At 56.5% G+C, this 25,678-nt stretch overlaps 13 protein-coding genes across 13 annotated transcripts; 8 read left to right on the top strand and 5 right to left on the bottom strand.

Moving 5' to 3' along the window:
• Positions 1-237: 237 nt before the first annotated feature.
• Positions 238-1,727, top strand: BDY17DRAFT_320871 (uncharacterized protein; the record flags this gene model as incomplete). Its single annotated transcript, XM_033736517.1, has 3 exons — positions 238-328; positions 393-1,574; positions 1,630-1,727. 3 exons carry the CDS (start codon positions 238-240, stop codon positions 1,725-1,727), a joined length of 1,371 nt encoding a protein of 456 aa, XP_033592610.1.
• A 71-nt stretch (positions 1,728-1,798) lies between these two features.
• Positions 1,799-2,539, bottom strand: BDY17DRAFT_246255 (thioredoxin-like protein; the record flags this gene model as incomplete). Its single annotated transcript, XM_033730714.1, has 1 exon — positions 1,799-2,539. One exon carries the CDS (start codon positions 2,537-2,539, stop codon positions 1,799-1,801), a length of 741 nt encoding a protein of 246 aa, XP_033592609.1.
• Positions 2,540-2,725: 186 nt separating this feature from the next.
• Positions 2,726-5,987, top strand: BDY17DRAFT_290746 (adaptin N terminal region-domain-containing protein). The gene is made up of 4 exons (XM_033732563.1): positions 2,726-2,884; positions 2,947-3,260; positions 3,323-4,646; positions 4,703-5,987. Exons 1-4 carry the CDS (start codon positions 2,812-2,814, stop codon positions 5,773-5,775), a joined length of 2,784 nt encoding a protein of 927 aa, XP_033592608.1. The 5' UTR covers positions 2,726-2,811; the 3' UTR covers positions 5,776-5,987.
• Positions 5,988-6,073: 86 nt separating this feature from the next.
• Positions 6,074-8,100, top strand: BDY17DRAFT_261061 (cytochrome P450). Its single transcript, XM_033731846.1, has 2 exons — positions 6,074-6,957; positions 7,011-8,100. Exons 1-2 carry the CDS (start codon positions 6,217-6,219, stop codon positions 7,800-7,802), a joined length of 1,533 nt encoding a protein of 510 aa, XP_033592607.1. The 5' UTR covers positions 6,074-6,216; the 3' UTR covers positions 7,803-8,100.
• Positions 8,090-9,751, top strand: BDY17DRAFT_290743 (Alpha/beta hydrolase family-domain-containing protein). The gene is made up of 3 exons (XM_033732562.1): positions 8,090-8,731; positions 8,789-8,897; positions 8,947-9,751. The coding sequence occupies exons 1-3, from the start codon at positions 8,323-8,325 to the stop codon at positions 9,734-9,736; spliced, it is 1,308 nt and encodes a 435-aa protein (XP_033592606.1). The 5' UTR covers positions 8,090-8,322; the 3' UTR covers positions 9,737-9,751.
• On the bottom strand, positions 9,752-10,704 carry BDY17DRAFT_342999 (uncharacterized protein; the record flags this gene model as incomplete). Its single annotated transcript, XM_033738033.1, has 2 exons — positions 10,632-10,704; positions 9,752-10,585 (listed from the first exon to the last, which is right to left on the bottom strand). The coding sequence occupies exons 1-2, from the start codon at positions 10,686-10,688 to the stop codon at positions 9,752-9,754; spliced, it is 891 nt and encodes a 296-aa protein (XP_033592605.1). The 5' UTR covers positions 10,689-10,704.
• A 141-nt stretch (positions 10,705-10,845) lies between these two features.
• BDY17DRAFT_290739 (phosphatidylinositol N-acetylglucosaminyltransferase-domain-containing protein) lies at positions 10,846-12,549 on the top strand. Its single transcript, XM_033732561.1, has one exon. It carries the CDS (start codon positions 11,034-11,036, stop codon positions 12,495-12,497), a length of 1,464 nt encoding a protein of 487 aa, XP_033592604.1. The 5' UTR covers positions 10,846-11,033; the 3' UTR covers positions 12,498-12,549.
• Positions 12,550-15,604, bottom strand: BDY17DRAFT_290738 (P-loop containing nucleoside triphosphate hydrolase protein). Its single transcript, XM_033732560.1, has one exon. The coding sequence runs from the start codon at positions 15,512-15,514 to the stop codon at positions 12,674-12,676; it is 2,841 nt and encodes a 946-aa protein (XP_033592603.1). The 5' UTR covers positions 15,515-15,604; the 3' UTR covers positions 12,550-12,673.
• Positions 15,605-15,725: 121 nt separating this feature from the next.
• On the top strand, positions 15,726-16,862 carry BDY17DRAFT_290737 (serine hydrolase-domain-containing protein). Its single transcript, XM_033732559.1, has one exon. It carries the CDS (start codon positions 15,755-15,757, stop codon positions 16,760-16,762), a length of 1,008 nt encoding a protein of 335 aa, XP_033592602.1. The 5' UTR covers positions 15,726-15,754; the 3' UTR covers positions 16,763-16,862.
• Positions 16,851-17,960, bottom strand: BDY17DRAFT_342995 (uncharacterized protein; the record flags this gene model as incomplete). Its single annotated transcript, XM_033738032.1, has 2 exons — positions 16,851-17,395; positions 17,452-17,960. Coding segments are annotated over 2 exons (844 nt in total), but the record flags the coding sequence as incomplete, so codon positions are not given.
• A 1,657-nt stretch (positions 17,961-19,617) lies between these two features.
• On the bottom strand, positions 19,618-20,490 carry BDY17DRAFT_320862 (complex I intermediate-associated protein 30-domain-containing protein; the record flags this gene model as incomplete). Its single annotated transcript, XM_033736516.1, has 1 exon — positions 19,618-20,490. The coding sequence occupies one exon, from the start codon at positions 20,488-20,490 to the stop codon at positions 19,618-19,620; it is 873 nt and encodes a 290-aa protein (XP_033592600.1).
• A 161-nt stretch (positions 20,491-20,651) lies between these two features.
• Positions 20,652-22,168, top strand: BDY17DRAFT_290733 (mitochondrial carrier domain-containing protein). The gene has a single exon (XM_033732558.1). It carries the CDS (start codon positions 20,859-20,861, stop codon positions 22,014-22,016), a length of 1,158 nt encoding a protein of 385 aa, XP_033592599.1. The 5' UTR covers positions 20,652-20,858; the 3' UTR covers positions 22,017-22,168.
• Positions 22,169-22,344: 176 nt separating this feature from the next.
• BDY17DRAFT_69724 (carbonic anhydrase) lies at positions 22,345-23,627 on the top strand. Its single transcript, XM_033738624.1, has 5 exons — positions 22,345-22,719; positions 22,792-22,943; positions 23,018-23,131; positions 23,197-23,314; positions 23,384-23,627. The coding sequence occupies exons 1-5, from the start codon at positions 22,673-22,675 to the stop codon at positions 23,511-23,513; spliced, it is 561 nt and encodes a 186-aa protein (XP_033592598.1). The 5' UTR covers positions 22,345-22,672; the 3' UTR covers positions 23,514-23,627.
• The last annotated feature ends 2,051 nt before the right edge of the window (positions 23,628-25,678 follow it).

Raw genomic sequence — 25,678 nt, 5'->3', positions numbered from 1 at the left:
GTCGCATCCAACTCCCCTCAAGCATATCACATCGCGCCTGCTCGGTTCAGATTCATCGAATACACTTGCTGTCAAAGAAGTTGTAGCTATTGCCTCCACCTCAGCACTCGCTTTGTCTCGCCTAATAATAAATCCCGGCGAATCCCAGACCGACCAAACCTTCATGACAACACCCATAGCCCGTACATTTGCACCTGCAACCAACAGATCACACCTTGCATGATCCACGATCGAATCATGCCAACGAGCATTACCAACAACAAGAAGACTCGTCTTCCCGCGGTTAAAGAAGCGGTCGAGAGCTCCGACAAGGAGAATAATGCACCTTGTCCATCTGCCCCCGGCAATTCCAGTACACACGGATTGATCAATTGCTAACGAGGCGACCACAGCAACAAAGCATGTCAAGAAAGCGCCAACCAAAGCCGTTCCAACCAGACAATCAAAGCGAGCAAGCCTGGGCCGGCTGAAACCCCGAGGCTTCGAGCCATGGGGCCCGCATGCCGACTTCCTCTCTCCTCCCAGACGCTCTGCGAGCAAAAGATCACCAGCCAGGGCAGCAGCACGCCGTGTTCTTGGGAGCTTGGATTACTCGCCACCCAGACCTTCTTCGTATGCGGACAAAGTCAGAGGGGCTTGCACCGATGCGCCTACGTCTTTGAAGTCAACGACTGAAAGCTTTGCCGATGCTCCTTCGTCTTCAAAGCCAAAGGTCGACAGTTTTGCCATTGCTTCTTCACCCTCAAAGTCGAAGACTGTCAGCTTTGCCGATGCTTCTTTGCTGTCGAGCCCAAACCTGACGATTGAAAAGGATGGGGCAGAGACGAAGAAAATGGACAATGGTCAAGAGCTAGAGAAGGAGATTTCGAGCATTGGCCCGCAGGAGGACGTTCATCTCATATCGGAAGAGGGTCTGCACAGCGAGCTGGAATTCTTGACCAGAGTGAACGGAGAGCCAGAAAACACTGGAGGTGTGCCGATCGAGGCTACGTATGAGTTGAGCGACAGTCCACTGACCAGCGAATCCGAGCTGGAGCGGCGTCTTGATGGCTTTGACATCAGCAGTCCAAAGAAGGAAGAGGACAACAGCGGCGATAGCGAGTGCAGTATTACTGACAGCACCGTGGTGACGTTGCCATCCGAAACCCTCGCCATTGGACGCCCAACGAGCCTTCCACCACCTCTGACCGGAGTGAACGCAATGAGCTCGGACGTTCCTATCCTCGAGATCCCGCAACTCAACCTCCTCCCGACATCATCGCCCACACGCTTGGAAGCCGAGTCGTCGGATGCATGGACGGACGACTCTCTGTTCCTCCCACCTCGACAAGTGCGCCGCCGTCGCAGACTCGAGGTCGCCGAACGATCGCGGCTAGCCAGGGAGCGCTATTTTAACCGGCCACCGCCGCAGGGACTTCACCCGGATAGACGTCTGGCGATTCTCGTAAAGCATGGCTTGATTCCAAAGGACCAGCTGCCCAAGAAGGTGGCACAAGTGGCAGGGCCGAACGACCAAGACTCGACGTCGACTTTCGGTAGACGGGGTGGTGGTGTGAGCTTGCAGGTGCCAGATTGTGCGTTCCGGTCCACGGTGACCTCGATATCAGGGTGCTGACATTGTGATTTCAGTTGGAGAGACAAGATATGGCGACCGAGAGCGGGCCCGGCGAGCGACTCAGCGTTCAAGCGATGCGGATGACGAGATGGACAGCGACCCAGACGCTTGAGTACGTGGACGGTGTAGAGAGGATAGGAGTAGGCATTATTCCGAGACTGAGGCAATGATCCTGCAGCGGATTCAATCCCATTCGTCCTCATCTTCATCAAGCCCTTTTTGACTTTGCTTGACGCTCTTCCACGGCTCTTCCTCCGCCGCCTTCGCCTCGCGATTCCTCAACCTCCAATCACCATACTTCACGGCGCCCACATCAATCAAGACTCCCTCCACATCCTCCATGCTCGTCTGCAACCCCTTCAATTCCTTCAATGTCACAATCTGTCTCTTGATATCCTTGTCCTTGTACACCAGGATAGTCGGCGTGTTGCGATCCGGATATCCTTCTATGCACAGATCTGCCTGCATCTGGCAGAACTTGACTTCGCCAAACTTCACGGCCAATTGTCGCCAAAGCTCGATGGCAAGCTGTGATTCGGGGTTCGTGCCGGAGGAGGAGGTAAGGAGAACGAAGACCGACGTTTTGGCGGAGGCGTCGGTGACCTCTTTTTGGTACTCTGGTTTCTGCAGCGGAAAGACCTGGCCGTAGACGCTGGCATCTCGCAAGCTGCGCAGCTCGCCCATTCGTTTCTGGCGGTACTCATCAAGAAATTCTTCGTCTTCGTCGTCTTCCAACTCATCTAGCTCGTCCAGGTCTTTGTCCTCCAATCGTCTCTGCCACCGTATTTGCTCGGCTTCTGCAAGCGCTTCTTCGATCTCGGCCGTCCTGTCTGGAGGCTTTTCGGGGATGATGCCATGTTTCCGGAGGATATCATTCCACTCTGTGTCTGCGTTGGGATCATCCACCGGCACTTGCACCGGCATATCATCCATGTTGAAACGATGTGAAACGAGAGGATTTGCGTCAAGAAGATGAAGAAAAACGAGAAGGCGTCGAGATATTCTCGTCTTACGCAGCTCGTATCGAGGCCACGCGAGTCATGCGGCCAATGCCAAGACTTCGCATGGAAAAGTGTCCCCCCCGTCCCTGGACCTCAAGTCGAGCCACCACGAATCCAAACATCCATCACTCGCCTCTACGCTCGTTTCCGCCCCTTCTTATGTCGCTCCGATAGGGAGCCTTGTCAACCTTCAAAATGAGCTTCAACAAGAAGGATGAGGATGACGCTGGTATCGTCAAGGTAGACCGCACCAGCGTCTTCCAGGAAGGTTCGCCATCCCTTCACACTCCCTGTATACATTCTGGGGCTGCAAGAAGTTGACAATCCCAGCGCGTGTCTTCAACACTTCCCCCATCTCGCCGCGGAAATGTCGCATCCTACTCACCAAGATTGCCCTCCTCCTCTTTACCGGCGAGTCGTTCCCCACCAACGAAGCCACCTCCCTTTTCTTCGGCATCTCGAAGTTGTTTCAGAACAAAGATGCCTCGCTACGGCAGATGGTCTACCTCATCATCAAAGAGCTGAGCAAAGAGGCGGAGGATGTCATCATGGTCACGAGCAGTATCATGAAGGACACCGCGGCGGTGGGCACCGGCGAGCTATACCGAGCCAATGCCATTCGCGCGCTTTGTCGCATCATTGATGTGAGTTTTCTTCGTGAGAATCGACCAGCACGTCGAATGCATCTTGCTGACACGCCACCAAGGCCTCCACTGTGGGTGCCATCGAACGCAACATCAAAACCGCCATTGTCGACAAGAACCCCTCCGTCTCCTCCGCCGCCCTTGTCTCCTCCTACCACCTCCTCCCCATCGCTCGCGACATCGTCCGCCGCTGGCAATCCGAGACACAAGAAGCCGCCTCTTCTAACAAATCCGGTGGCAGCTTGATGTCGGGGTTCATGGGCCAGCATGCGCACATGGCCGCAACCTCAACGAATTACATGACACAGTACCACGCCATTGGCCTTTTATATCAAATGCGATCGCACGATCGAATGGCACTGGTGAAGATGGTCCAACAGTACAGTGCTGCGGGAGTTGTCAAAAGCCCTGCTGCAAGAGTCATGCTGGTCCGGCTTGCGGCGAAACTGGCCGAGGACGAACCATCTGGCCTGCGGAAACCAATGATGAAACTTCTTGACGACTGGTTGCGGGATAAGAGCGAGATGGTCAACTTCGAGGCTGCCAAGGCCATCTGTAGCATGCCCGATCTTACCGACGCAGAGGTGGGCCAGGCGATACACGTCCTTCAGCTCTTCTTGACGAGCCCGCGAGCCGTAACGAAATTTGCGGCCATCAGAATCCTCCATCAGTTCGCTTCCTTCAAGCCCGACGCCGTGCGACAATGCAACCCCGATATCGAGGCGCTGATCTCCAACACCAATCGCTCCATTGCTACTTTCGCCATCACCACCCTCTTGAAGACCGGAAACGAGGCATCGGTTGATCGTCTGATGAAGCAGATCAGTACCTTCATGTCCGACATCACAGACGAGTTCAAGGTCACCGTGGTGGAGGCAATCCGGACACTCTGTCTCAAATTCCCTTCCAAGCAGGCCGGCATGCTGCAATTCCTGTCAGGTGTCTTGCGTGACGAGGGCGGCTATGAGTTCAAGCGAAGTGTGGTGGAGAGCATCTTCGATCTCATCAAATTCGTTCCGGAAAGCAAGGAAGACGCTTTGGCGCATTTGTGCGAGTTCATCGAGGATTGCGAATTCACCAAGCTCGCTGTGCGCATCTTGCATCTTCTTGGACTAGAAGGGCCGAGGACGGCGCAACCCACGAAGTACATCCGATACATCTACAACCGTGTGGTGCTGGAGAATGCGATCGTCAGAGCCGCGGCCGTCACTGCGCTTGCCAAGTTTGGAGTCGGACAGAAAGATCCGGATGTCAAGAGCTCGGTGGAGGTGTTGTTGAGGAGATGTCTGGATGATATGGACGATGAGGTCAGAGATCGGGCGGCGCTCAACCTCAGATTGATGAAGGACAAAGATGACGAAGAAGTGGGGAAGTTTGTGCGCAATGGTACGTTCTTGGACGCTTCTTTCGCCAAATTTCTGTTTACTAACTCGTACGGACAGATTCAATGTTCTCTCTGCCAATTCTGGAAGACCAGTTGGCACACTACGTCAATGGCAGCTCTGCCGAAGCATTCGCCAAGCCATTCGACTTCAGCAATGTCCCCGTTGTGACCAGGGAGCAATCGCTTGCGGAAGACCGGACGAAGAAACTCACGACTGCAACGCCTACACTCAAAGCACCAACGATCAGTGGACCCAAGAAGGCAGAGGCGGGAGCGGCAGCGGCGGATGCAGCCAGAGACTCAGCAGCAGCAAGCCAAAAGTATGCTCAAGCTCTGGCCGCCATCCCGGAGTTCAAGGACTTTGGACCGCTGCTCAAGAGCTCTGGTGTGGTGGAATTGACGGAGAGCGAGACGGAATACGTTGTCTCGGCTGTCAAGCACTTGTTCCGCGGCCACATTGTCCTGCAATTCGACGTCAAGAACACCATTGCCGATTACGTGCTTACGGACGTCGGCGTGGTCAGCACACCGTCGGCAGGCGAGGACGGGGAAGAAGCAAGCGGCCTCGACGATGGCTTCTTCATCCCCATCCCCGCGCTCAAGGCTGAAGAACCGGGCACAGTCTATGTCTACTTCCAGCGACCCGCCGGCGAGACATTTACCGCTGCCAGCTTCACCAACGTCCTCAAATTCACCATCAAAGAAATTGATCCCACGACGAACGAGCCGGAGGAGAGCGGATACGAAGACGAGTATCAAGTGGAAGACCTTGAGCTCACCGGCGCGGATTACATTCTTCCCGCTTTTGCCGGCAACTTCTCGAGCATCTGGGAATCCTTGGATGGCGCGGACGAGGCGGAGGAGACTCTGCAGCTTTCTGCTGCGAGAAGCATCCAAGAGGCGGTGGAGTTGCTGGTGAAACAGCTAGCCATGCAGCCGCTCGAGGGAACGGAGGTGTCGCTGAGCACGAGCACGCACGCACTCAAGCTGTTCGGACGCAGCGTTGCGGGTGGTAAGGTCGCGGGCAATGTCAGGATGGCGTATAGTGCGAAGTCGGGCGTGACGGTCAAGGTAGAGGTCAGGAGTGAGGAGGAGGGTCTGGCGGCGCTGGTTGTTGGGGCCGTTGCCTAGCTGGACTCTGTGTGTACCATGGACATGACAAGTACCTTATTCTGCATGCACTGCGTTCGGGCGCCTTGATAGGTTTGGGGAGGTTGGCGGTAGCGCTTTGTAACGTGGACGCTGCGCATTCTGGATAGAATGAAAAATGACGATCGGCTGTATCAATGCTCAGACCCTTGATGGGCGATTTGTTTTCACTGCGCGCACACTTGGGCGGTGCAGTAAGGTAGGTGGTAGTGCTGACGTCGGCCGCCTTGGCTTCATACCTACATGTATGCTAACGGCTGAAACGACGGGAGCCGACCCTCAACACCCTCGCGGTAGCCTGTGCTTACTGTATCTTAGTCTTGCCTTAGCCTAGCGAAACATGTTGCTAACGGCCGTGCCTTCTTTTGCTTCAGACTGGATACTTGCTGCGCTCGTGTTCTACACATCTAGAGAACGTCCGTCATGAACACCATCTGGCTGCTGGCGCTTGCCCTGCTCGGATATGTGGCCTTCACGGTCATCTACAGACTCTACTTCCATCCGCTTTCGAAGTTTCCCGGCCCCAAGATCGCAGCAGTGACCACTCTTTACAATGCTTACCACGATGTGGTGCGCGGCGGACAATACGTGTGGGTCGTGGAGGAGATGCACAGGCAGTATGGCCCGATTGTACGCACACGACCCGACACCATCCACGTCAACGACCACAAGTTCGTGGAGACACTGTACACACAGTCGCCGAAGATGCGGCGCGAGCGTTTCTACACCCTTCTATACACCATGCAAGACCATGGCTCGATGCTGTCGACTCGAGACCACGACTTGCATCGTCGCCGTCGCGCTGCCCTCAACCCGTACTTCTCCCACGCCAACGTGCGCCGTCTGGAGCCGGTGATCAACGACACTTTGGCTAATTTGCTGCATCGCATGGAGGGCTGGGCGAGAGAAGGGAAGCCGGTGGGTATGAACGTTGCCTTCCGCGCCGCGACGAAAGACGTCATCCAGGCGTATGCATTTGGCGAGGCGGAAAGATGTCTGGACATGGAAGATTGCAATGCCGCCTTTTTCGACATCATGATTCCTCAGTCGTCATTCCACATGGGCACGCACTTTCGCTCACTCATGTTGTTCATGGCGAACTTGCCGCTTGCGGTGATGCAGCTGCTTGTGCCCAGGATTGCGGTCTTTGCCGGTTTCATGAAGGTGAGGAAATATGTCGTCGTGTTTGGAATTGAACACTGCTAAATGCATCACAGGAACTCTATGCTCGTATCGATGGTATTCGGGATGCGAAAGAGGATCCGGAAGGGAAGACCATCTTCCACGAACTCGTCAAAAGCGATATGCCGCTGTCGGAGAAGACGACGAAACGGCTGGGCGACGAGGCTATGGTGATGCTGATTGCTGGGACAGACACTACGGCGTCTACACTGGCTGCAATTATGTACCACCTGCTCGCCGATCCAAAGCTGTTGGGAAGACTACGAAAGGAACTGGAGACCGCTATTCCGGATGTCAATACTCTCCCCACCGCTTCTAAACTGGACGAACTGCCACTGCTCAACGCAATCATCAGGGAAGCACTACGTCTCTACCCCGGCGCTACGCATCGACAAGACCGTCTGGCTCCCGATGAAGATTTGATCTACCAACGTCCATCAGACGGAAAAATCTTTACCATCCCGGCCGGCACCGGCGTAGGCATGACAGCGCCTCTTCTCAACAGGCATTCCGATGTGTACGCGCAACCCGACGACTTTCTCCCTGAGCGGTACCTTGAGAATCCCGCCCTGCAAAAGCACCTCTTCACCTTCTCGAAAGGCACGCGACAGTGCCTTGGAATGCATCTGGCCTATCAAGAGCTACAGACGTTCATAGCGGGTATATTCCGCAAGTACGACGTGTACGACCCTACGAAGACCGAGCAAGACGGTCCGACGTTGGAGTTGTTTGAGACGACCAGGGCGGACGTGGCTATGGCTGCTGACTGCATCAATATCGTGCAGTACAAAGGCAGTCAGGGTGTGCGTATAGTGATAAGGCATTAATGTTGAGACTCATTAGATGTTCGTCATGACACGCTGGATGGGTCATCTAGTCACCTCGGAGAAGGCTGTGCAGCTTTCTGGATTGCACGAATGGGATTCTTGGGCGACTAGATATCGCTATACGCCACACGAGCACGGCATTGGCCCACTACAATCTATATATATAGACGCAATCTTGTATTCTCGTACAGTGTCTCGATCATTACTTCGGGAGTCAGGTTGATATACGACAGGGCTTGCCGAGTATCATCCGCTTCGGGAAGGAGCCTGACATCTATGCCCGTGAACTCCCATCTCGAAGACTACGGCTTTATCTCCAACGACCTCGCATTCACCTCCCACCTGTATCTCTTCTTACCTGGGTCGCCTTGACAGGTCTTGCAATGCTTCTCCATTAAGAACCAAACAACGCCGGCCGCGCTTCATTGGCGCGTGTTCGGCGCGGAGTTGCTTTCCTGGAATTTATTTGCGCACCTCTACTGCGACCCTAGTTATCATCGATTACTTCCAATAGCCGGCGATGTTAGGTCAACGGCACGTCATACGGTGCTTCCCTCGAAGCCACCGACGACTGCTCGTAGGCCGCGGCCAGAGACGCAACACCTCCAACTTCAATGTCGTGGAGCACGTGGTAAAGGCGCAGCATACACGCGATCGAGCGGCGGGAACACTGGGAAGTCGAGATACGCTGAGACTGCACGTGAACCAATACATTCCGAAAGGCGACGCATCATCAAGACGCGATGAAGGCGTGACGATCATCGGCGCCCATGCGAATGGCTTCCCGAAGGAGATGTGCGAGCCTTTTTGGGACGACTTGGAGGATTGCATGCGTGCACAAGGCTGCTCTATTCGAAGCATCTGGATTGCGGATATTGCCAGTCAGGGCCAAAGTGGCATTCTGAATGAGGCTGTGTTGGGTCCAGAGCGTAAGAACTGCCCAAATCTGTGCTGTCTCATGCTACAATTTGTTGACACAATAACAGCAAGCTGGCTCGACCACGCACGAGACCTTCTGTTCCTGATCAACCAATTCCAAGAAGAGATGCCACATCCTATCATTGGCATCGGAAACAGCGTGGGCGCATCACATCTGTAGGTCTCGCTCTTGACCTGTCTAGCACGAGCCTGACGTTCATACCAGAGCACATCTTGCCCTCCTACATCCTAGACTTCTGCACGGCTTGATCCTCGTGGACCCCATCCTCCAAACATCGCTCCTCCCGCATAAACAATTTGCACGACTCTCCACGCTCCGAAGAGATACTTGGCCGTCGCGGGCGGCAGCCGCTGCCAAGTTCCGGAGCAATTCTTACTACCAGAGCTGGGATCCGCGCGTGCTCGACAAGTGGCTTGCTTTCGGCTTGCGAGACGTGGACCAAGGGCCGGCGGGGAACAGTGCTGATGGACCGCCGGTGACTCTCAGTACGACCGTCGCTCAAGAAGTGTATTTCTACCTACGGCCAAAATATTTCGAGGAAAGGCTGCTTCAAGACGACAGACCTCCCGACGATCACCATTCCGAGGACATGGATGGCCTTCCGTTTTGGCGCCCCGAGATGGACCAGCTGTACCGTCAATTGCCCGAGATCAAGCCTAGCACGCTGTACGTCTTTGGCAAAGAATCTCCAGCATCGCCGCCAGAGTACCGCAAAGCAAAGATGGATCTCACCGGATCTGGCAATGATGGCAACGGAGGAGTAGCAGCAGGCAGGGTGGAAGAGGTCGTCTTGAACTGCGGGCACCTGGTCGGGATGGAGAGACCGAGAGAGTGCGCAGAAGTGTGCTCTCGCTTCATTGATAGAGAAATGACGCGATGGGAAGGACAAGAGCGGAGACGAGCAGAAGTGGCCCGCAAACTGACGCGAGAAGAGCGGGTTGGAATTAATGATCTGTGGAAGCGGAACTTGGGAGTCGAAGATCGAAGGAAGTGATGACTTATGTACAGATCAAAGTCTAGACTTTTGTTGCATTGTCCTATTTTCGGGCAACTTCAACACCCTCAACGCATTCCTGCCCATGAAGGGCTCCACGACACCATCTCTGAATCCATCCTTGGTTCCAACGAGATACTCGTTCACTCGGTCAACACAGGCCTTGAAACCGAGCTGTGGCCAGTTGGTGCCAAACATGACCTTGTCTCTGCCCGTGGTGTTGGCAAACTTGATGAATTCCTTGTCATAGTACTTTGGCGACCAGGCACTGGTATCAATGTAGCAATTCTTATGCTTCCACGCCACCAGCGCGGTCTCCTGCGCCCACGGCGCACCTATGTGGCCCATGATGATCTTGAGATCAGGGAACTTGAGCGCGATCCAGTCAATGTGTGGAATGGGTCGTCCAACTTCAGAAGGGCATGCGGGCGCGGTGTGGCCAACTTGAGTGAGGAAGGGAATATCAAGCTCGATGCATTTGACGTACAGAGGCCAGTAGTGCGCATCGCTTGGTGGCAAGTTCCACAGCCAGGGAACGACACGCAAACCCACGAAGCCTTCTTTCTTCACGTAATGATCTAGCGTCTGCACGGCTTTGACGGGATCATGCAGGTCCACGGCCGCCAGTCCGAAGATGCGGTCAGGATAGGCACGAGTATACTGGGCGACGTGCTCGTTGGAGAAAACGAATTTGCCCGGACGGCTCCATGCGGACATGCACATGTGGGAGATGCCGGCCTCGTCCATGTACGCAATCACATCTTCTGGCGAGCGCCATTTGTCCGCGATCTCGGGAGTGGAGTGGCTGTATTCAAAGAGCCTGGCGACTTCCGGAATGGCGGCGCCGAGCTTAACGAAGGTCAGCCCTACTCGTTTTCTACCTTTCGACACTCACTCCCGGCGGGTTTGCCCACACGTCCACTATGGGGTAGCGCCACTTCTGATCCGCCATCGAGTGTAATATATTGGAGTGGTTGCAAGAAGAGGTCGACAACTGTTCGGCTTCGGAGCGCGAGGCCGAGCGGGGACGCCGCTTACATAAGCCGGCCGCGCGCCGGCAGAGCCACATCGGCTCACGCCCACAACCTCCTGATTGATCCAAGTGAACACAAGAAATCATTAGCAAAGATTATGCTGGGTTTGCACTAGACGGAGAGCTCTTCATGGACTGCAAACAGGAGCCTTGAGACCCGAGACTTTGACCCTTGGCCGCAGCCGCGCCATCGTAGTTTTGAACTCGACTTCGTCACTCCAGACACGACTGGCCATCCATTCCGCCACGAACGTGTCCGACTTCATGTCGCACTTTGAATCAACAACAACCACAGAAGCCTCACGTACAAGCTCACTCCAGTCTGGCCGACAGTCCTACCTGCGACCGGAAGATGCCTTCTACGCGCCTCCGCCGCTGCGCAAGCGCTCTATTGCCCCGAACACGGCCGCACCGGTAGCACAGACGAATGGAAGCTTTCCCGACGCCCGTAAATGGCGGGAGAAACGACGTGGGAGCAGCGACAGTCGGCGAAGGCGCAACGGAAAGGAAGGCTCGGGGCCGAAAGTGCCGTGGAAGAAGCTCCTTTGGGTGAAGCAGTCCTATCCCGACAACTACACCGACGAGGAAACCTTTCTCGACCATCTGCAGCGGAATCCACGACTACGACCTTATGAGTTCTGGCCGCTGGTGGCGGATAGCACCATCATCGTGCAGCATGTCTGCTCCGTCGTCATCTTCGTCTGTTGCTTCACTGCCATCTTCCAGGAGCGAGTCAGCCCTCAGACGGTCGTCGGCTGGGCGACGCTTGGGACCGTGGCGGGCTGGGTATTGAGAGATTACTGGCAGACGCGCGAAGAGAGCGAAGTCGCCGCCAAGCTAGCCGCCAAAGAAGCCGGCGATTCCCCCGTCAGCGCCGCCACAGACGGCGACAAGACTTCTGCGCGGAGTAGCTCCGACATGGCGGATTTCGGCATGCCCTTCAAGGAACAGCACATCCCTCTCGCGAGCATCCCGCCGAGCGCGCTCCAATCTCCGCCCCACTCCCGCATCCCCAGCGTCAACTCCATGGACACCCCACTCAGTGCCAACAGCGAAACCAACCTCCCCTCCTTCCCCGCAATCCCAACCACCTCTCCAAACCCAGACCTACCACCCTGCAACGGCGAGCCCTCCGCCCTCTCCGCCCGCACCCGCGAGCGCCTCATCACCGCCAAATCCGCCATCCTCATCTACTGCTCGCTCCTAGGCCTCTCGCCCATCCTCAAATCCCTCACGCAATCCACCTCCATCGACTCCATCTGGGCGCTCAGCAGCTGGCTCATGATCCTCAACGTCTTCACCTTCGACTACGGCGCCGGGCCCGAATCGAAGTTCCCCGCCTCCCTCTCCACCAACGCGGCCGTCATGGCGTCCACCGTGCTCGCCTCGCGCCTGCCCTCCACCACGCACGTCTTCAGCTTGAGCCTCTTCAGCATCGAAGTCTTCGGCTTGTTCCCCATGTTTCGCCGACATTTGCGACACAACAGCTGGGCGGGGCATCTTTGGCTTACGACTTTGCTCGTCCTCTTGGCGTCGGGAGGATTGAATATGACGATTTCGGGAGGAGGCTACGTTTCGGGCATTGTGGGCGCGGTGTTTGGTAGCATCATTTGCTGTCTCGGCATGGGTTTGACGAGCTGGTGGTTAATCGGGCTGCAGCGGTACAAGAACGAGATTCACGGGCCCTGGGATCCCGCGCGGCCTGTGTTGCGAGGCGTGTGGGATTGAGAAGTACTACCTAATAATGTAATGTAGAAGTGAAAGACAGGTTGGATGCAAACTTGTGAGATCAGAGTGGATATCGTCATGACTACGAGCATCAACAAATGGCAAAATTGCCCTCGCACGCACGCACAATCAAAGCAGCATCAGCAAGATATATTCCCCCAACGCCGCTCATCTTCTTAAAACAAACCCCACCCCTTCTTCTTGCTCTCCGGCACCTCGCCTCTCGTGCCGTCCCTCCTTCCTCTCTCGCGTTCCCGGCTCTCCAACAATCGCAAACTCTCCATCTCTTTGAGCACGTGCTCCAGCCCGTCCTTCCTCCTCACCAAGTCCAAGTGCTTCCGCACCTTGGGGTCCTCGCGCGCAAACCGCTCCACCGTCGACTCGTCCAAGCTCCTGAACTCCTGCTCCAATCGCCGCGGAAACTGGTAGTAGAATTTACTCAGCAGCTCAGCATCGAGAAACAAGTCCGCGGTATTGGTCAACTGACTCGCCACCGCGTCAAGGAAGACCTCGGGACAGTGGTATTTGTTCGCGGGCGTGGAGCATTGTCGACTCTTGACAGCGGAGAGACGCATTTTGAGTATGTCCGCACGGTCGCGCAGGAAGAGCGCCTCGCGGCCTTTTGTCAAAAGCGCGGCGCTGAAACCTCCTGCGCCTCCCACTCCGTCGCCTTCGAGCACGACTTCACCGCGCTTCACTCTGTCGATGAAGCCAATGACGTCCTTGGCTTTCCGCCTTCCACCAATCTGCTCCTCCATAGCTTTGGCGGCGGCCTCGCAGTCTCGCAGCTCACGTTTCAGTACTTCGGCGATGTGGTCTCTTCCCCTTCTCCAGTCTGCATCGTCGACCTCGACGCGATACTTGTACGGCTTGACGCAGATTTCCAGCTCATCCGCCGTCTCCCAACTGAGGTCTCGCAAGATGCCCTCGCTCGCTTCTCTGATGGCGTTGACAGCGAAGGGGTGGTTGGAGAATGTGCTGTTCTGGATGAGCGATTGCACACTTTCCTGCAACGCTTGCGCCGTGATGCTAGTCGCCAACCGACCAATGCCGATCTTGGTGAGGGTGCTGGTGCTGGCGTCGCACCTCAGCTTCCACAGCTCCATGTCCTGCTCCTTGACCTTGGGCAGCTCTTCAAGTGTTTTGAGTACAGTCTGGCCTTCTTCGGGGGTAAGATTCTCCACAGGTTTATTCCAATATCGCTGCGCGAGCAAATTCAAGACCTGCTGATCGAGTTCGTTCTTAACGATCTCTCTTACTTCCCGCCGACCGAATGACTCAGTGAACGACTTGAAGCCGTGCTTGAAGGCATCCAGACTTTCGGCCAGGTAGCTTTCCGCCGACAAAGGTCGCTCGTTATACTGCACTTTGAACTCATACGTCGCCTCGGCAAGCTCTCGAGACACTTTCTCGCTTGTGCTGGCCAGCGACGCGCTCATCGTGCTCTCGAGAACATGCATCAGCTTCTTTCTCAGATTCGACGTGCCTGTCGTAACCTTGGTGCCTTCGCCGAAAGCTTCGGGATGCGAATTGAAGTAGCTTGCTTCGTTCTTCGAGATGGCGTTCAGGATGTTGGCCGAGCCTCGCTTGAAGAGCGATTTGGATTCTTGCGGAATCTTGCAGACCACGCCAACGTATCCCAGCTTGAGAGGATAGTTCCGGTCGTTCAAGATCTGAGTGCCCCTCTGGGGCTCGACGAGGTCCATCTTGGTCACCACACCAATGGTTCTCTCTCCCCTCGGATCAACACGTCGGGAGGCGCGAAGTGCAGTGCTATTTGCAAGATCGACATCTGCAGCAGAGATCGCCAGAATGACATTGGGTGGTTGGATGTATTTCTCGCACAGCTCCTGAATCTTAACTTTCAGCTCCGTTGGTTGGTCGAAAGCCTCCACTTGGATGTAGCCCGGCAGATCGATCAGACTAAGATCCGGAACGTTGGGCGAAGAAATGCGAAGTTGGATCGGGTCATCCGAAACGCATTCCTTCTCCGGAACAGCCAGATTAAGGTCCGTGAGCGTCTTTTGGATCTGGGAAAAGTCGGTGATTTTGCCGAGACCCAGCGCCGGGAATTCACCATACTCGGCGTGGGCTTTGGGTGTATTGACAAGCGTGAGTTCAATTGGCCTCCTCGTGACCATGTTAGAGCCTTTGGGGAGGAATTCGTGGCCCACGATAGCCTCCAAGACGGAACTTTTGCCGGACGATTGAGAACCGACCACGACAATCGATGGCAGAGTCAGGGACTCGGTCTGGCCGATGGTTTGGAGAAGGCTCCGGATTTCGATCATCTTGCGGGTGAGCATCATCATTTGATCGTCTCTGGCAGCCACGTCGTCCGACCGATCGTCCTCTTGGCCTTCGGCATCCAGCGCAAAGGCTCCAGCAGTCGCAGCACCCGCGCCCGCCACGCCCGCGCCAACACTACTGCGCTTCGGCTCATTTGGACCGCCACCGCTCCCACCAGACCCGCCCTCTTCCTTTCCGGTCCGGCCTTCGTAGATGTCCCTCATCCATCCGGGCATCTCCACATTGACACCCTTTACCTCCTCCTTCGTCTTATCCCAACCCTGTCCAACCTGCGCCCATATCCCACCCAAGCCTTCGAATGCACCGCTGGCAGTCGATGTCGCGGCATCTTTCGCTTTGCCGAACGTGTCAATAGCCCAAGTGCCCGCCTGTGCAGCTTGGTATTGCAGATAGACGACACCGCCAATCATCGCAGCGCCGAACATGGCGGGTAGGCGAATGAGCTTCATGGCGAGTTGCGGGATGACTCGGGCGAAGGAGGCATGTCGGACGGCGGGGAGGTTGTGGATGGCGTTGGCGCCGAGAGGCCATCGTCGCGGGGAGTTGAGGTGGTGAGGGCGGGTGCGGGAGAAGGTGGCGGAGGAGAAGGGGGCTCGCGGCGCGCTGGCTACGACATGTTGCGATGTTGGCCCCGACCTCCGTAGCGCGGCGGAGGGGATCTGGCGGGCGGCGGGAGTGAGGCGCGAGGACAGCAGCCTCGAGATCATCGTCACCTCATCTGTGACTGATAGGGTAGATATTGAAGATGGTTGCGGCGAGGGGAAGAAGCGTCGTGTTCGATGAGGTGGTGTTGGGAGTGCCTTGTTTACTGCGGCCTGCCTGTCGCGATCGACGTCACGTCGAGGCAGTTTCCTCCACCACGACTTTTGTCAAGTCGGATGCGTCTATCACGTTCCCCATACTTGACCCCATTCTTCCCATCATTATCAACGCCGGACTGAATATCAATGCAATGTCTCAACCGTCTACATAATGCGGTCAGGACCCAATCGCCACGACTGCAACGTATTTTGACGCACAATCGTCCCATCGATACACCTTCCCGGCGTCTTACCGTTATGGCCACCTCGAATGGCGCATCACAACCTTCCCGAACCCTCAAAATCCTAATGCTCCACGGTTTCACTCAAGACGGCCGTCTCTTCGAAATCAAAACCAAAGCCGTCAAGAAAGCCCTGGAAAAAGCCATTCCTGCCGCCCCTAAACCGGGCCATCTTGAGCAATACCCCGATGGCTTGGAATTCCACTACCCGACCGCTCCCATCAAATTGGACCCTCGAGATATCCCTGGATTCGCTGGCGACGAGAACGATCAACCGGAAGCGTATGGCTGGTGGCGACGGAAAGGCGACACAGAGCCTTTCGTGTACGCCGGCATGGAGCAGGGACTAGCGAGAATCGCCGAAGTGATCAAGAACGAAGGCCCTTTTGACGGCGTCATAGGCTTCTCGCAGGGTGGCGCGGCAGCAGGGATGGTCGCCGCGCTCCTCGAGTCTGGACGGAGAGAAGCGTTCGAAGCAGCGCAACAAAACGGCGGCATGCGTTACCCAGATTCCTTCGTGCAGGACACAGGTTTCATTGAAGAAACGGTGCAGCCGCCGTTGAAGTTTGCCGTGTCTTACTCTGGATTTGGAGCGTCGGCCAACGCGCTGTATCAGGCGTTCTATGAGCCGAAGATACACACACCCATGATGCATTTTATCGGAACGGTGGACACGGTTGTTAGCGAGGAGAGGAGCTTGAGACTTGTGGATGCTTGTGTGAATCCAAGGGGCGCAGAGGGTGGGGTGCAGAGAGTGGTGTATCATCCTGGGGGTCACTTTCTGCCCAGTAGCCAGAAGCAGTATGTTGGTGCGCTTGCGAGTTTCATCCGAGAGTCCGTGGGTGACACAGGCACGGGAAGCACATCGGGGAAGACTGAGGAGCGGGCGGAAGATATGGAGTTGCCCTTTTAATACACAGGACGCTGACATGAATTGCGCGGGCCTTTTAGCCTGTTCGCTCATCAATCTAGATATATAGACACGAGAAGATGTTTTTCTGAATGGTTTCTCACATTTCACACCACGTTACCCATATTATCTCTAGTAAAGTACGGAAAAAAACATCAACCGTCGCGCAAAAATCGTCTGTGCATTCCTCCAGCCGTGCCAACAAAGATCAAGCGTAAGCATCATTGCTCCATGTGCTCCCCTCGCGTCAACGCATCAATCATCAGCATCGAAGTCTTCAATGCCTTACATACAGCCCCTTTTACCAACCAGTCTGCGTAGGCCAGCTGGGGTCCACAGTCCACGTAGCACAGCTGGTGCTGGTGGCCGTCACCGTCTCCGTGGACATGGTGGAGCTGGTGATGTAGTAGGGGTCGTAGACGGGGGTGCTGGTCGTCAGGACGTCGACGATCATGGTCGTGTTGGTGCAGTACTCGGTCAGCACGCTGGTGGGGTAGAGCTCGCTGCTGGAGGTGATGTAGGAGGAGGTCATGTTGTAGGTGTGCACTGGGATGGTGATGACGCGGTAGGTGGTGTAGGGCACTTTGATGCTGGTGGGGACGGACCACGTCGTGGTTGACGTGCTGGTTGTGGTGACTATTGTGGATGTTAGTGCGAGGCCAGCATAGTAGAGGGTGAGAAATGTCACTTACTGTAGTCGGTATGTACGACGGGACTCGGGGTCGAGGTGGTAATGTACGAGGTATTCCACCAGGTTGTCGTGGAAGTAAGAGTCACCGGGTCGGTGAGGACATTGATAGACGTCGGGTAAGAGGTTGCGCAGGTGCTGCTGGTTGTTGCACCCCAGCCGCTGGCACCGCCGGCACCGCCGGGAGGACCGCCGGGAGGACCGCCAGCTGGAAAGGCACTCGATGGAGGGGATTGAGGGGCTGCGGTGACGAGACCGACAGTGGCGAGCAGCGCCAGGGAGGAGAGTGTGAATTGCATGGTGAAGGATATGGGAGGTTGGAAGAGTGAAGGGAGGGGAAGGATATGTGTGTGAGGTGTTGGGGGATGGAAGTATGTGCACGGGAAGGAAGTATGTGCAGAGGAGAATGGGCAAGGAAGGGTGGTGCTGCTCACTTGGATGTCGGAGAATTGATGTGATGAAGGATGAAGCGTGACAGGTCGGAATATATGTAGACGCCCGCGACCCGCCATGTCAAATATCCCAACCTCCGAATGAGGCTTGGTAATTGTCCGAGTTGACAGATACGAGAAGTCTCCGGCCATGTTTGGCGCAACACGAGGTCGTGCTGGGTGTTTCCCAGGGTGTGGTGGCTATTTTCGCTGGGTGAGGTGGTTGGAGTTCCCAGCCTTGCGCACTAGGCTGTGCCTGCCAGCCACGCCCAACATCGGCCACCTCTCGACATTCGGGGGTGCTGGGAACCCGCCAACGCGTAGAAACACCATTAAAATCATTTATAACCAGACAATATTTCTTGTGTACACACAACAATGTGATTTTGTCTGGAATGTGGTGTTTCTCCGCGATGAAAGAGACAAATGCGCGGTCAGCCACAAGTGTGCTCCGCGAGTGGCTGGGGATGAAAGTAAAGTGGCGGCGGGGATGGACGAACTCTCCGCCCGCCACCCCCGCGGCCTTCTGTGTCTGGAGCGTCGGAGGTTTGATGGAGAAGACGAGGAGCAAGGAGTGGGGCTCTCATTTCTTTCCCCAGATCCAGCAGTCAACCGGCGACCTGGTGGCCGCCCGAGATTCGCCATCTCTCACGCGGAGCCGGGGAGAGCATTCACCCCGGCCGAGTGTCACGAGATGGAACCAGCAAGTCAACCCGCATGTTCACTAAACAGTCACACCGCACATTGACGGCAAGTCCGAGTGCAGCATGGACAGCCGATAAATGGCGCCAAACCCCTGCACTGCATCGCCTGTCGTTGCGACAGACCGATTGCACGACCGGGAAAATCAGGTATTGAATTATTGCAGCTCGGAGGATGCCGACGAGGGCTTGCGCCTCCGCAAGCTCCCCCGGTCGCGACGGTATGGATGAGGTAAACGTAGCCTACCTAGGGCTTCAGGGCTTCCAACCGTTCCACGCGAGACCAAATTGAGGCCAGGAGATTCGACATCTTGTACAGTACCTATGGACAGTACATGTAGTGTCAGCTTGGGGGCGGAGGAGGCGGCGGAGGCAAAGAGATTGTCGTGACCGCCACCTTGGCCACCAACCCTACCGCATGCCGGGGGAGTTGTTAAATCTCACGTGAATGACTGAGAGCGGCGGACTGGGTTGGCGAGCTGCAGTCCGGCATTTTCCGCAGTAGCGCCTAAGGCAAGGTGGTTTGATCAGGGCAGGGTAGGGCATGCAGGTCGTGTTTCATTTGAGTGATGCCACAAGCGTGCATCCAGCAACTCTACCAGTGCTGCCGTCTTCGATCTCACATGTGGCAGAGACAGTACTTGTTGGTACCGCGATATGGCTTCCAATCTGGGGCCTCTGTCCCTCCCCGCAAGCATCCGTGGCGACTGGCTGCGCAGCTTTCCGTCGATGCCGTGTTTCGGCTGTGCTGCTTTCACCCACCACAGGCTATGTGTTGGCGAGACACGCCATCTTGCACGGTAGGGGTTTGCCTGCGATCCGACTTCTGCCCAACACCACGAACATCATCACGTTCATGGCCAGGCAGATCGTGATCGTGTTCGGAAGCGCTCCCCAATCAAATGCTGTTCCCCACCGTGGCCTCGCTGTTGTTGATTGTCACGGTCGATCGCGATCATATCAAATTTGCCCGGTGCTGACCATTCTCCCTTGGCTGCGCATTTTCATAAAATATTCTCGGTGGAGTCGGATCGTCAATCATATCAGGATTCGCTCCGGCTCTCCCTTCTTTCTCCTCGGCTCAATCTCATCCATCATGCCCGTGCGCTCAGGCTCCATGTCAAACCCACTCTCCTCCCTCCCCACCCCCTTCACCGGAGCAGCGTTGGTCGCGTACACATCCGCGATGCACAACTCGAATGGACCGGGCACGCGATCCGTCAGGCCGATCCCCACCGACCGCACCTTCTGCCGCAGCATTTCCCTCTGCGGCTCCACCACCATGCCATAGTTTGTGCGCACAAAAGCGTGGAAAGGAATGATGACCGTCTCCCACTGCCCCGGCGTGTAGCACGGGAGCAGATGCTGGTGGATGTCGGTGGGCACAATCGACTCGGTCTGGATGTTCACAAAGTACTTCCTCCCGTCGCTCTTGATTCGTAGTGCCAGAAAGGTATAAGGGTCAATGTCCCACAGCAGCTTGCCAAACATCCACCACCCTCGATCCCGCGTCCTCCATGCCGCGTAGCCACTGCGCTGCACATCCGGCTGGTTCGGCGGGAGTTCTGTACTTATGCTCCCCTTGAACAAAACATGTGATGGCTCTTCTCCTGCCTCGTTCTCATTCCCGTCTCCAATGATGCCTTGTTCGCGTGTGCTGTTCTGGTGCTCTCGACCCTCTTGGAATGTGAAGCTTGCTTTGCTGAAGCCGCCCATCTTCGAATCACACATCACTTTGCACCGCTCGATGTCGCCGGGGTGCTCGAACTGCATGAGCGGACGGGGTTTGGTGGGGACATGTAGGCCCTCCATCTTGACGGCGATGTTGGCTTGCCGCTTGAACTCGTCCATGCTGCGCCGCCAGAAGCCGGGCATGCCGCGGCTCGCGAGACGTATTGGTGTCGCGAACATGGTGACGTTGTTCGAATGGGGTCGCGACGAGGGTGGTAGGGACAGATAGACGTTGGAGATTGGAGATGCACTCGCAATGCTCGCCCGGTGGTGACGTTCGGGAGCAGACTCCCGCGTTCGCCGCAGAAAGAGGCGGCTTTTGATTGGCTGCGCGTGCGGAGCGCGGATCATGCATGGACTTCAAGAAAATCTCCCGCTCATCAACCACGTCTTTCCCCACCCGAGCATTCCAGCCTTATCCCACACAGCCAGATCAATTCGCTCAATCTCCATGCGACACAGCGATAACCAATGACATTGCCAATCTGACCTGCGCGCCGTGACAACCTACCAGCACCTCTCCGCCGCCCTCCCGCACCACCTCGTGGATGGTTGCGACATCTCGATCCACAGGCGCGAACGCAGAGCCGTCGCAACCCGTCCCCCGCCCCTTCACCGAGTCCCGCGAACTGGGCCAGGTCGATCCAAAAGCAGCAGAAGATGGAGGACAGATGACCTCGCCGCCTGCGCCCTCCGCTAAGGAGCGCAGGCCTTGGGCGCACTTCGTTGCGGGTGGATTGGGAGGCATGACCTCCGCGACTTTGACGTCGCCTCTCGACGTGCTCAAAACGCGGCTGCAAAGCACCTTCTACCAACATCAGTTGGCGGCGAGTCGCGCGGCAAAAGGCATCCCCGCACCCAGTCAAATGGGCATTGTACGAGCGGGTTGGCTACACATTGCGGAGACCGGACAGATCCTCGCGCAGATTCCCAAGACGGAGGGCTGGCGCGCGCTCTTCAAAGGCCTCGGCCCGAATCTCATCGGCGTGGTGCCGGCGCGCGCCATCAACTTCTGGGCGTACGGCAACGGCAAACGAGTCTACAGCTCCCTCTTGTTCGGCGGCGAGGAGACGGCCGGCGTGCATCTTTTGGCGGCCGCGACGGCAGGCATCATCACAGGCACCGCCACCAATCCCATCTGGCTGGTCAAAACCCGGCTCCAACTCGACAGACAGCATGCTGGAGCGGACGGCCAGGGCAGGCAATACCGGAATGCATGGGACTGCGTGCGCCAGACTTTCCGCACCGAGGGCATCAGAGGATTGTACCGCGGGCTCAGTGCCAGCTATCTCGGCGTGAGCGAAAGCACGCTCCAATGGGTGCTGTACGAGCAGGCGAAACGCGCGCTCTCCCGGCGAGAACGCGACCTCGCCCTATCCGGTCGACCTCCAACGCTCTGGGATCGAACGGTAGCATGGACGGGAAAGTTGACCGCGGCGGGAGGAGCAAAGTTCATCGCAGCACTCATCACATATCCACACGAAGTGGTGCGCACGCGATTGCGACAGGCGCCCGTCGACGCAGCGGGGAATGTGAAGTACAACGGCCTCTGGAACTGCTTCGTCACCGTGTTCCGCGAGGAGGGCATGCCGGCGCTGTACGGCGGGCTGGTGCCGCACATGCTGCGCGTGGTGCCGAGCGCGGCCATCATGTTTGGCGTGTACGAGGGCGTGTTACGGACGTTAGGCGAGAGTTCGCAGGTTTGACGCGGCTGGGCCGGTCTTTGTACTCGACCATAGCAGGGCGATGCTGTCTCTCCGCTCGTGATGCTTTCTTTCGTGCAGAGACGAAAGATCTCTACGTGTACCACCAACTACCTGTATAAATTATTAAATACAATGAACTCAGCACATTCGCTGGCCTCCGCAATACGCGAACCAACACCTTCCCAGCCTTCAACGTCATCGGGCTTGGGCTTATTCATCGTGACAGCAAGTTGCACACTGCCGCGGCCTCAGCTCGGCATTGATTAGAAGTAGTCCGACCTCGTGGCTTCTTCGCCCCCAGCACAATCAGGTCCTTTCACCTAACAAACAGTAATCCCTTTCACACCTTTTGAAATGTTTCGTCCCAGAAGCCTTCCCGCGATGACTACATGGAGTCCATGCCTAGGCCTGATGTCCTGTAATCACTGACTAATGCCTTGTCAAACCTCGTCGGATGGCGCGCGTCAAAGTAAGGTAATCGATTCACGTTCGCTGCAATGACAACTGCGGCGTAGACTCAGCATACGGCCGGGGCAAAGTGTACTTAAGGGGACATGCTCTGCCTTCCTCGTCTTCTCTTTGTCCATCCATAGCACCATCATCGTCAACAGCTTCTCCCGCCTTCTAAGCTTCAAACACCCAGAACCGTCCCCAAGATGTCGAAAGTCCCAAGCGCCCTCACCGACATGTTCGAACGGAACCAGTACGCATACTCGCCCTTCCAACCACCTTTTCTTCACCATCGCATCAAACTGACCGTGCCCGAAATCAACAGAAAACACGCCGAAAGCCGAAAAGGCATCCCCACCCTCATGCAAATGCACAACCGGCAGCGCACCCCCGACGACGGCGTGATGATCATCACCTGCGCCGACCCGCGCCTGAATCCCTACGCCATCTTCGGGCTGGACGAGACGGCGCAACAACGTAAGACATTTCGCCCCGACGGTGTTCTCTTTCGTCGCAGCGGGGCTCGAGCTGACAACTGCTGGCGGTGGTAGGATTCCCCGTCGTCATTCGCAATGCGGGCGGGAGGACGTTTGATGCTCTGCGCTCGATTGCTGTGCTCGATGCTATTGGGTCGCCGTCGACGATTGTGGTTATGCACCATAGCGGTTAGTTCAGGTTGGAGATGATGGAGACGATAGAGCAGTTGCTAATGAGAGATGATGCGAGACAGATTGCGGCATGACGCATTTCCACGACGCGGATGTGAAGAACATATTGCTTTCGCGGACCGAAGACCCCGCGGAGCGCAAATGGATTGAGAATACGAAATACGGCGAGATGCTGGGACCGTGAGTGTTGCCCGTCTTCCCTTTGGGGAGAAGGCAAAGGCCCAACTGCTAACTCATCTTTCGTTGTAGGCCCGAGGACAGCATTCGAGAGGACGTGACGTTGCTGCGCAACTCGCCGTTCGTCAGAAAAGAGACGCAGATTGTGGGGGTCAAGTACGATGTCTTCAAAGGCACGGTGGAGGTGATTAACGTTCCGTGAAGGGGGGGATCACATGGGGACGGAGCGGCGGTCGATACTGCGAGCGCATTGATTCGGCGTACGGGGGAATCAAGGCTTGGTGGCGGGTCAGCATTGTTGAAAACTTGATGTCAACGCCCAGAGTCGAGTGGCTGTTCCAGAGCTCTTGATCATGCACAACGGGCCGATTAGTCCGCTGAGGCTCCTAGGGCACTGGTTGCCAAGCGTCATCATCGAGTTTCCTCGTTGTCACCGTCTCAACTTGACAGAGTGATTGTCGCCAACACTATGGAGGGAAGAGGGGCCAGAGGGCAAGGAAAGGGCAAGGTTGGGAGCGCGCGAGTCTAGAAAGGATTGCCAAATTAAAACGGAGTGGAAGGTGCATGTAGAGTAGATAAAAAGGAAGTGTAGGCTCTGCGGTTTCATGCAGCAACCATACACAAGCCCGCAACTTCGAGGGCTAGAACCAGCATCCGGTCATTCCGACGCCACGAGGTTGTCCGGAGTACCTGGGTTACTTTAAGTTATTCATCTCCACAGTTGAAGTTGGTTGGTCTCGAGTGTCATCCGTTTGACGCGTGGTTCTTTCTATGCGCACTTCGGCTCTGGATGTCTTTGGCCCCGAACACGGCTCCGGACTCCGCTAGGGCTCCGGCTTGCGACAGCCTTGCTGCAGACACACGATCTAGAACCGGGGCGAAGAGCGGCAGGGCCCCAGCGTGCAATATCGATGAAAGAGGCCTCATGCCGTCTCTGTTGGTCTACCCTTATAGCAGCGGCATAGCCTCCACGAGCCTAGTATGTGGGCACGGCGTTGCGCTCGTGTGCAACGTGGCTGTCGGCATTCTCCGGTATCGTGGATCCGTTGGACCACCACGTCGATCCGAGATGAGAGGGCGCAAATAGGGCACGTTTGATGCGAGCGCGTCAAAGTATTGATGAGAATCCCCCGGAGGCTCCCCAAACAGCTTGGAAGCGAAGAGGCGGCGCGTTAAGGGCGGAGGTAGTAACTATAGCCTGTCTAGCCTCAGGCGAACGGCGAAATAAAGTGTGCGCGGTTTAGGGCGCCGGTTGCGACTACTGCGCTCTGCTGACAGCCCTTGATCGACGGGAATCAGGGCAAGGACAAGGTACCTTCTCGAAGAAGCAGGCATCGCGCGAGCACTGCCACGTGAGCGTCGTGCCAGGAAGGACAAGCGAGGAGAAGAGAGATGGAGGAAGCCCGAGCGTTGCTGCGATTTAGCCCTGCCCTGGTCCGCTAAGCCACGCTCGGGCCCCGCTCCGTCGAGCTGTCGCGATGCTGAAAGTTGCCCGCACAGCGGCCCCCCACCGGCAGTTCCAAGATTAGTCACCCAACTGTGCCCTGCAAACCGTCGGTTGACTTATCACGGCGAGCCTCAAGTGTGGACACCTGGACGCAGCTGCAGGCCCCGCGTGGATCCACGGCGCCGAACGGCGTGAAGCTTAATACAACGCTAGCCCACGTTGCCTTGAGCCTCCACCCACGAACTAGCACGGGCGAAGATGGGGTCGGGTGGCATTTGGCGACATTGGCCTGCTTGCGCCCACCGGCACACGCAATCACACCGTCCACGCGAGACGGTGTCATAACGCCGGGTGGAGGCCGCGCTGCGGTGGCGCAGGCGGTCCCGAATCCACGCCCTCCGGAAGAACAGGCAGGGTAACATCCGGATGGAAAGAAATAGTAGTAGGTAGAGAGGGGCGTTCGGTGACGTCGGCCTACGGTTGATGGCGACGACCTTCGCCTGGACTCTCCGCATGGAGCAAGGCACTCAAGCACTGTTAAGCTTCCGATGGCCACCAGCAACGTTGCATAGTCGAGCACGTGCGGACGTGCTGCACGCAGTGCAACGGTGTGCGTCAGGGAGGTAGCCACCAGGTAAAACAGTGCAGCGCCTGCGAGCTCGAAATGAGGTATATGCGGCCGCTGGTCGAATGAAAGCTCTTCCGTGCAATACCGCGGGTATGTAGGGCATGGATCCGGGGTAAGAATAGCGAGTAAAGGCGAGGTTGAAATGATCTCCGTGGCGCTACCCTCGCGCTCTGCTACCGCCAATCCAGAAGGGAAATCCAATCGCGTGCAGACAGGCGCGCCTTCAGGGTCGCCATTGCATCATCGGTGGAATCACTCACGGTGCACAGGTAGCATTGAAAGGACGGGCACA

The sequence above is a fragment of the Neohortaea acidophila genome, assembly GCF_010093505.1.
Source record: "Neohortaea acidophila strain CBS 113389 unplaced genomic scaffold BDY17scaffold_2, whole genome shotgun sequence".
Lineage (NCBI taxonomy): Eukaryota > Fungi > Ascomycota > Dothideomycetes > Mycosphaerellales > Teratosphaeriaceae > Neohortaea > Neohortaea acidophila.
The sequence above is the reverse complement of the archived record's forward strand: the minus strand, read 5'-3'. Positions and strand labels throughout refer to the sequence as shown.

Bases quoted from the DNA above. Each gene is read 5' to 3' on its own strand.
- BDY17DRAFT_69724 (XM_033738624.1), top strand. From the start codon at position 22,673: ATGTCGAAAGTCCCAAGCGCCCTCACCGACATGTTCGAACGGAACCA. The intron at 23,132-23,196 runs GTTAGTTCAGGT...GATGCGAGACAG, and splicing joins TGTGGTTATGCACCATAGCG to ATTGCGGCATGACGCATTTC. The intron at 23,315-23,383 runs GTGAGTGTTGCC...CTTTCGTTGTAG, and splicing joins TACGGCGAGATGCTGGGACC to GCCCGAGGACAGCATTCGAG.
- BDY17DRAFT_290739 (XM_033732561.1), top strand. From the start codon at position 11,034: ATGTCGCACTTTGAATCAACAACAACCACAGAAGCCTCACGTACAAGC.
- BDY17DRAFT_290737 (XM_033732559.1), top strand. From the start codon at position 15,755: ATGCAATGTCTCAACCGTCTACATAATGCGGTCAGGACCCAATCGCCA.
- BDY17DRAFT_290746 (XM_033732563.1), top strand. From the start codon at position 2,812: ATGAGCTTCAACAAGAAGGATGAGGATGACGCTGGTATCGTCAAGGTA. The intron at 3,261-3,322 runs GTGAGTTTTCTT...CACGCCACCAAG, and splicing joins CGCTTTGTCGCATCATTGAT to GCCTCCACTGTGGGTGCCAT. The intron at 4,647-4,702 runs GTACGTTCTTGG...TCGTACGGACAG, and splicing joins GGGGAAGTTTGTGCGCAATG to ATTCAATGTTCTCTCTGCCA.
- BDY17DRAFT_261061 (XM_033731846.1), top strand. From the start codon at position 6,217: ATGAACACCATCTGGCTGCTGGCGCTTGCCCTGCTCGGATATGTGGCC. The intron at 6,958-7,010 runs GTGAGGAAATAT...AATGCATCACAG, and splicing joins TCTTTGCCGGTTTCATGAAG to GAACTCTATGCTCGTATCGA.
- BDY17DRAFT_290738 (XM_033732560.1), bottom strand. From the start codon at position 15,514: ATGATCTCGAGGCTGCTGTCCTCGCGCCTCACTCCCGCCGCCCGCCAG.
- BDY17DRAFT_290733 (XM_033732558.1), top strand. From the start codon at position 20,859: ATGGTTGCGACATCTCGATCCACAGGCGCGAACGCAGAGCCGTCGCAA.
- BDY17DRAFT_290743 (XM_033732562.1), top strand. From the start codon at position 8,323: ATGTTAGGTCAACGGCACGTCATACGGTGCTTCCCTCGAAGCCACCGA. The intron at 8,732-8,788 runs GTAAGAACTGCC...ACACAATAACAG, and splicing joins GGCTGTGTTGGGTCCAGAGC to CAAGCTGGCTCGACCACGCA. The intron at 8,898-8,946 runs GTAGGTCTCGCT...CGTTCATACCAG, and splicing joins AGCGTGGGCGCATCACATCT to AGCACATCTTGCCCTCCTAC.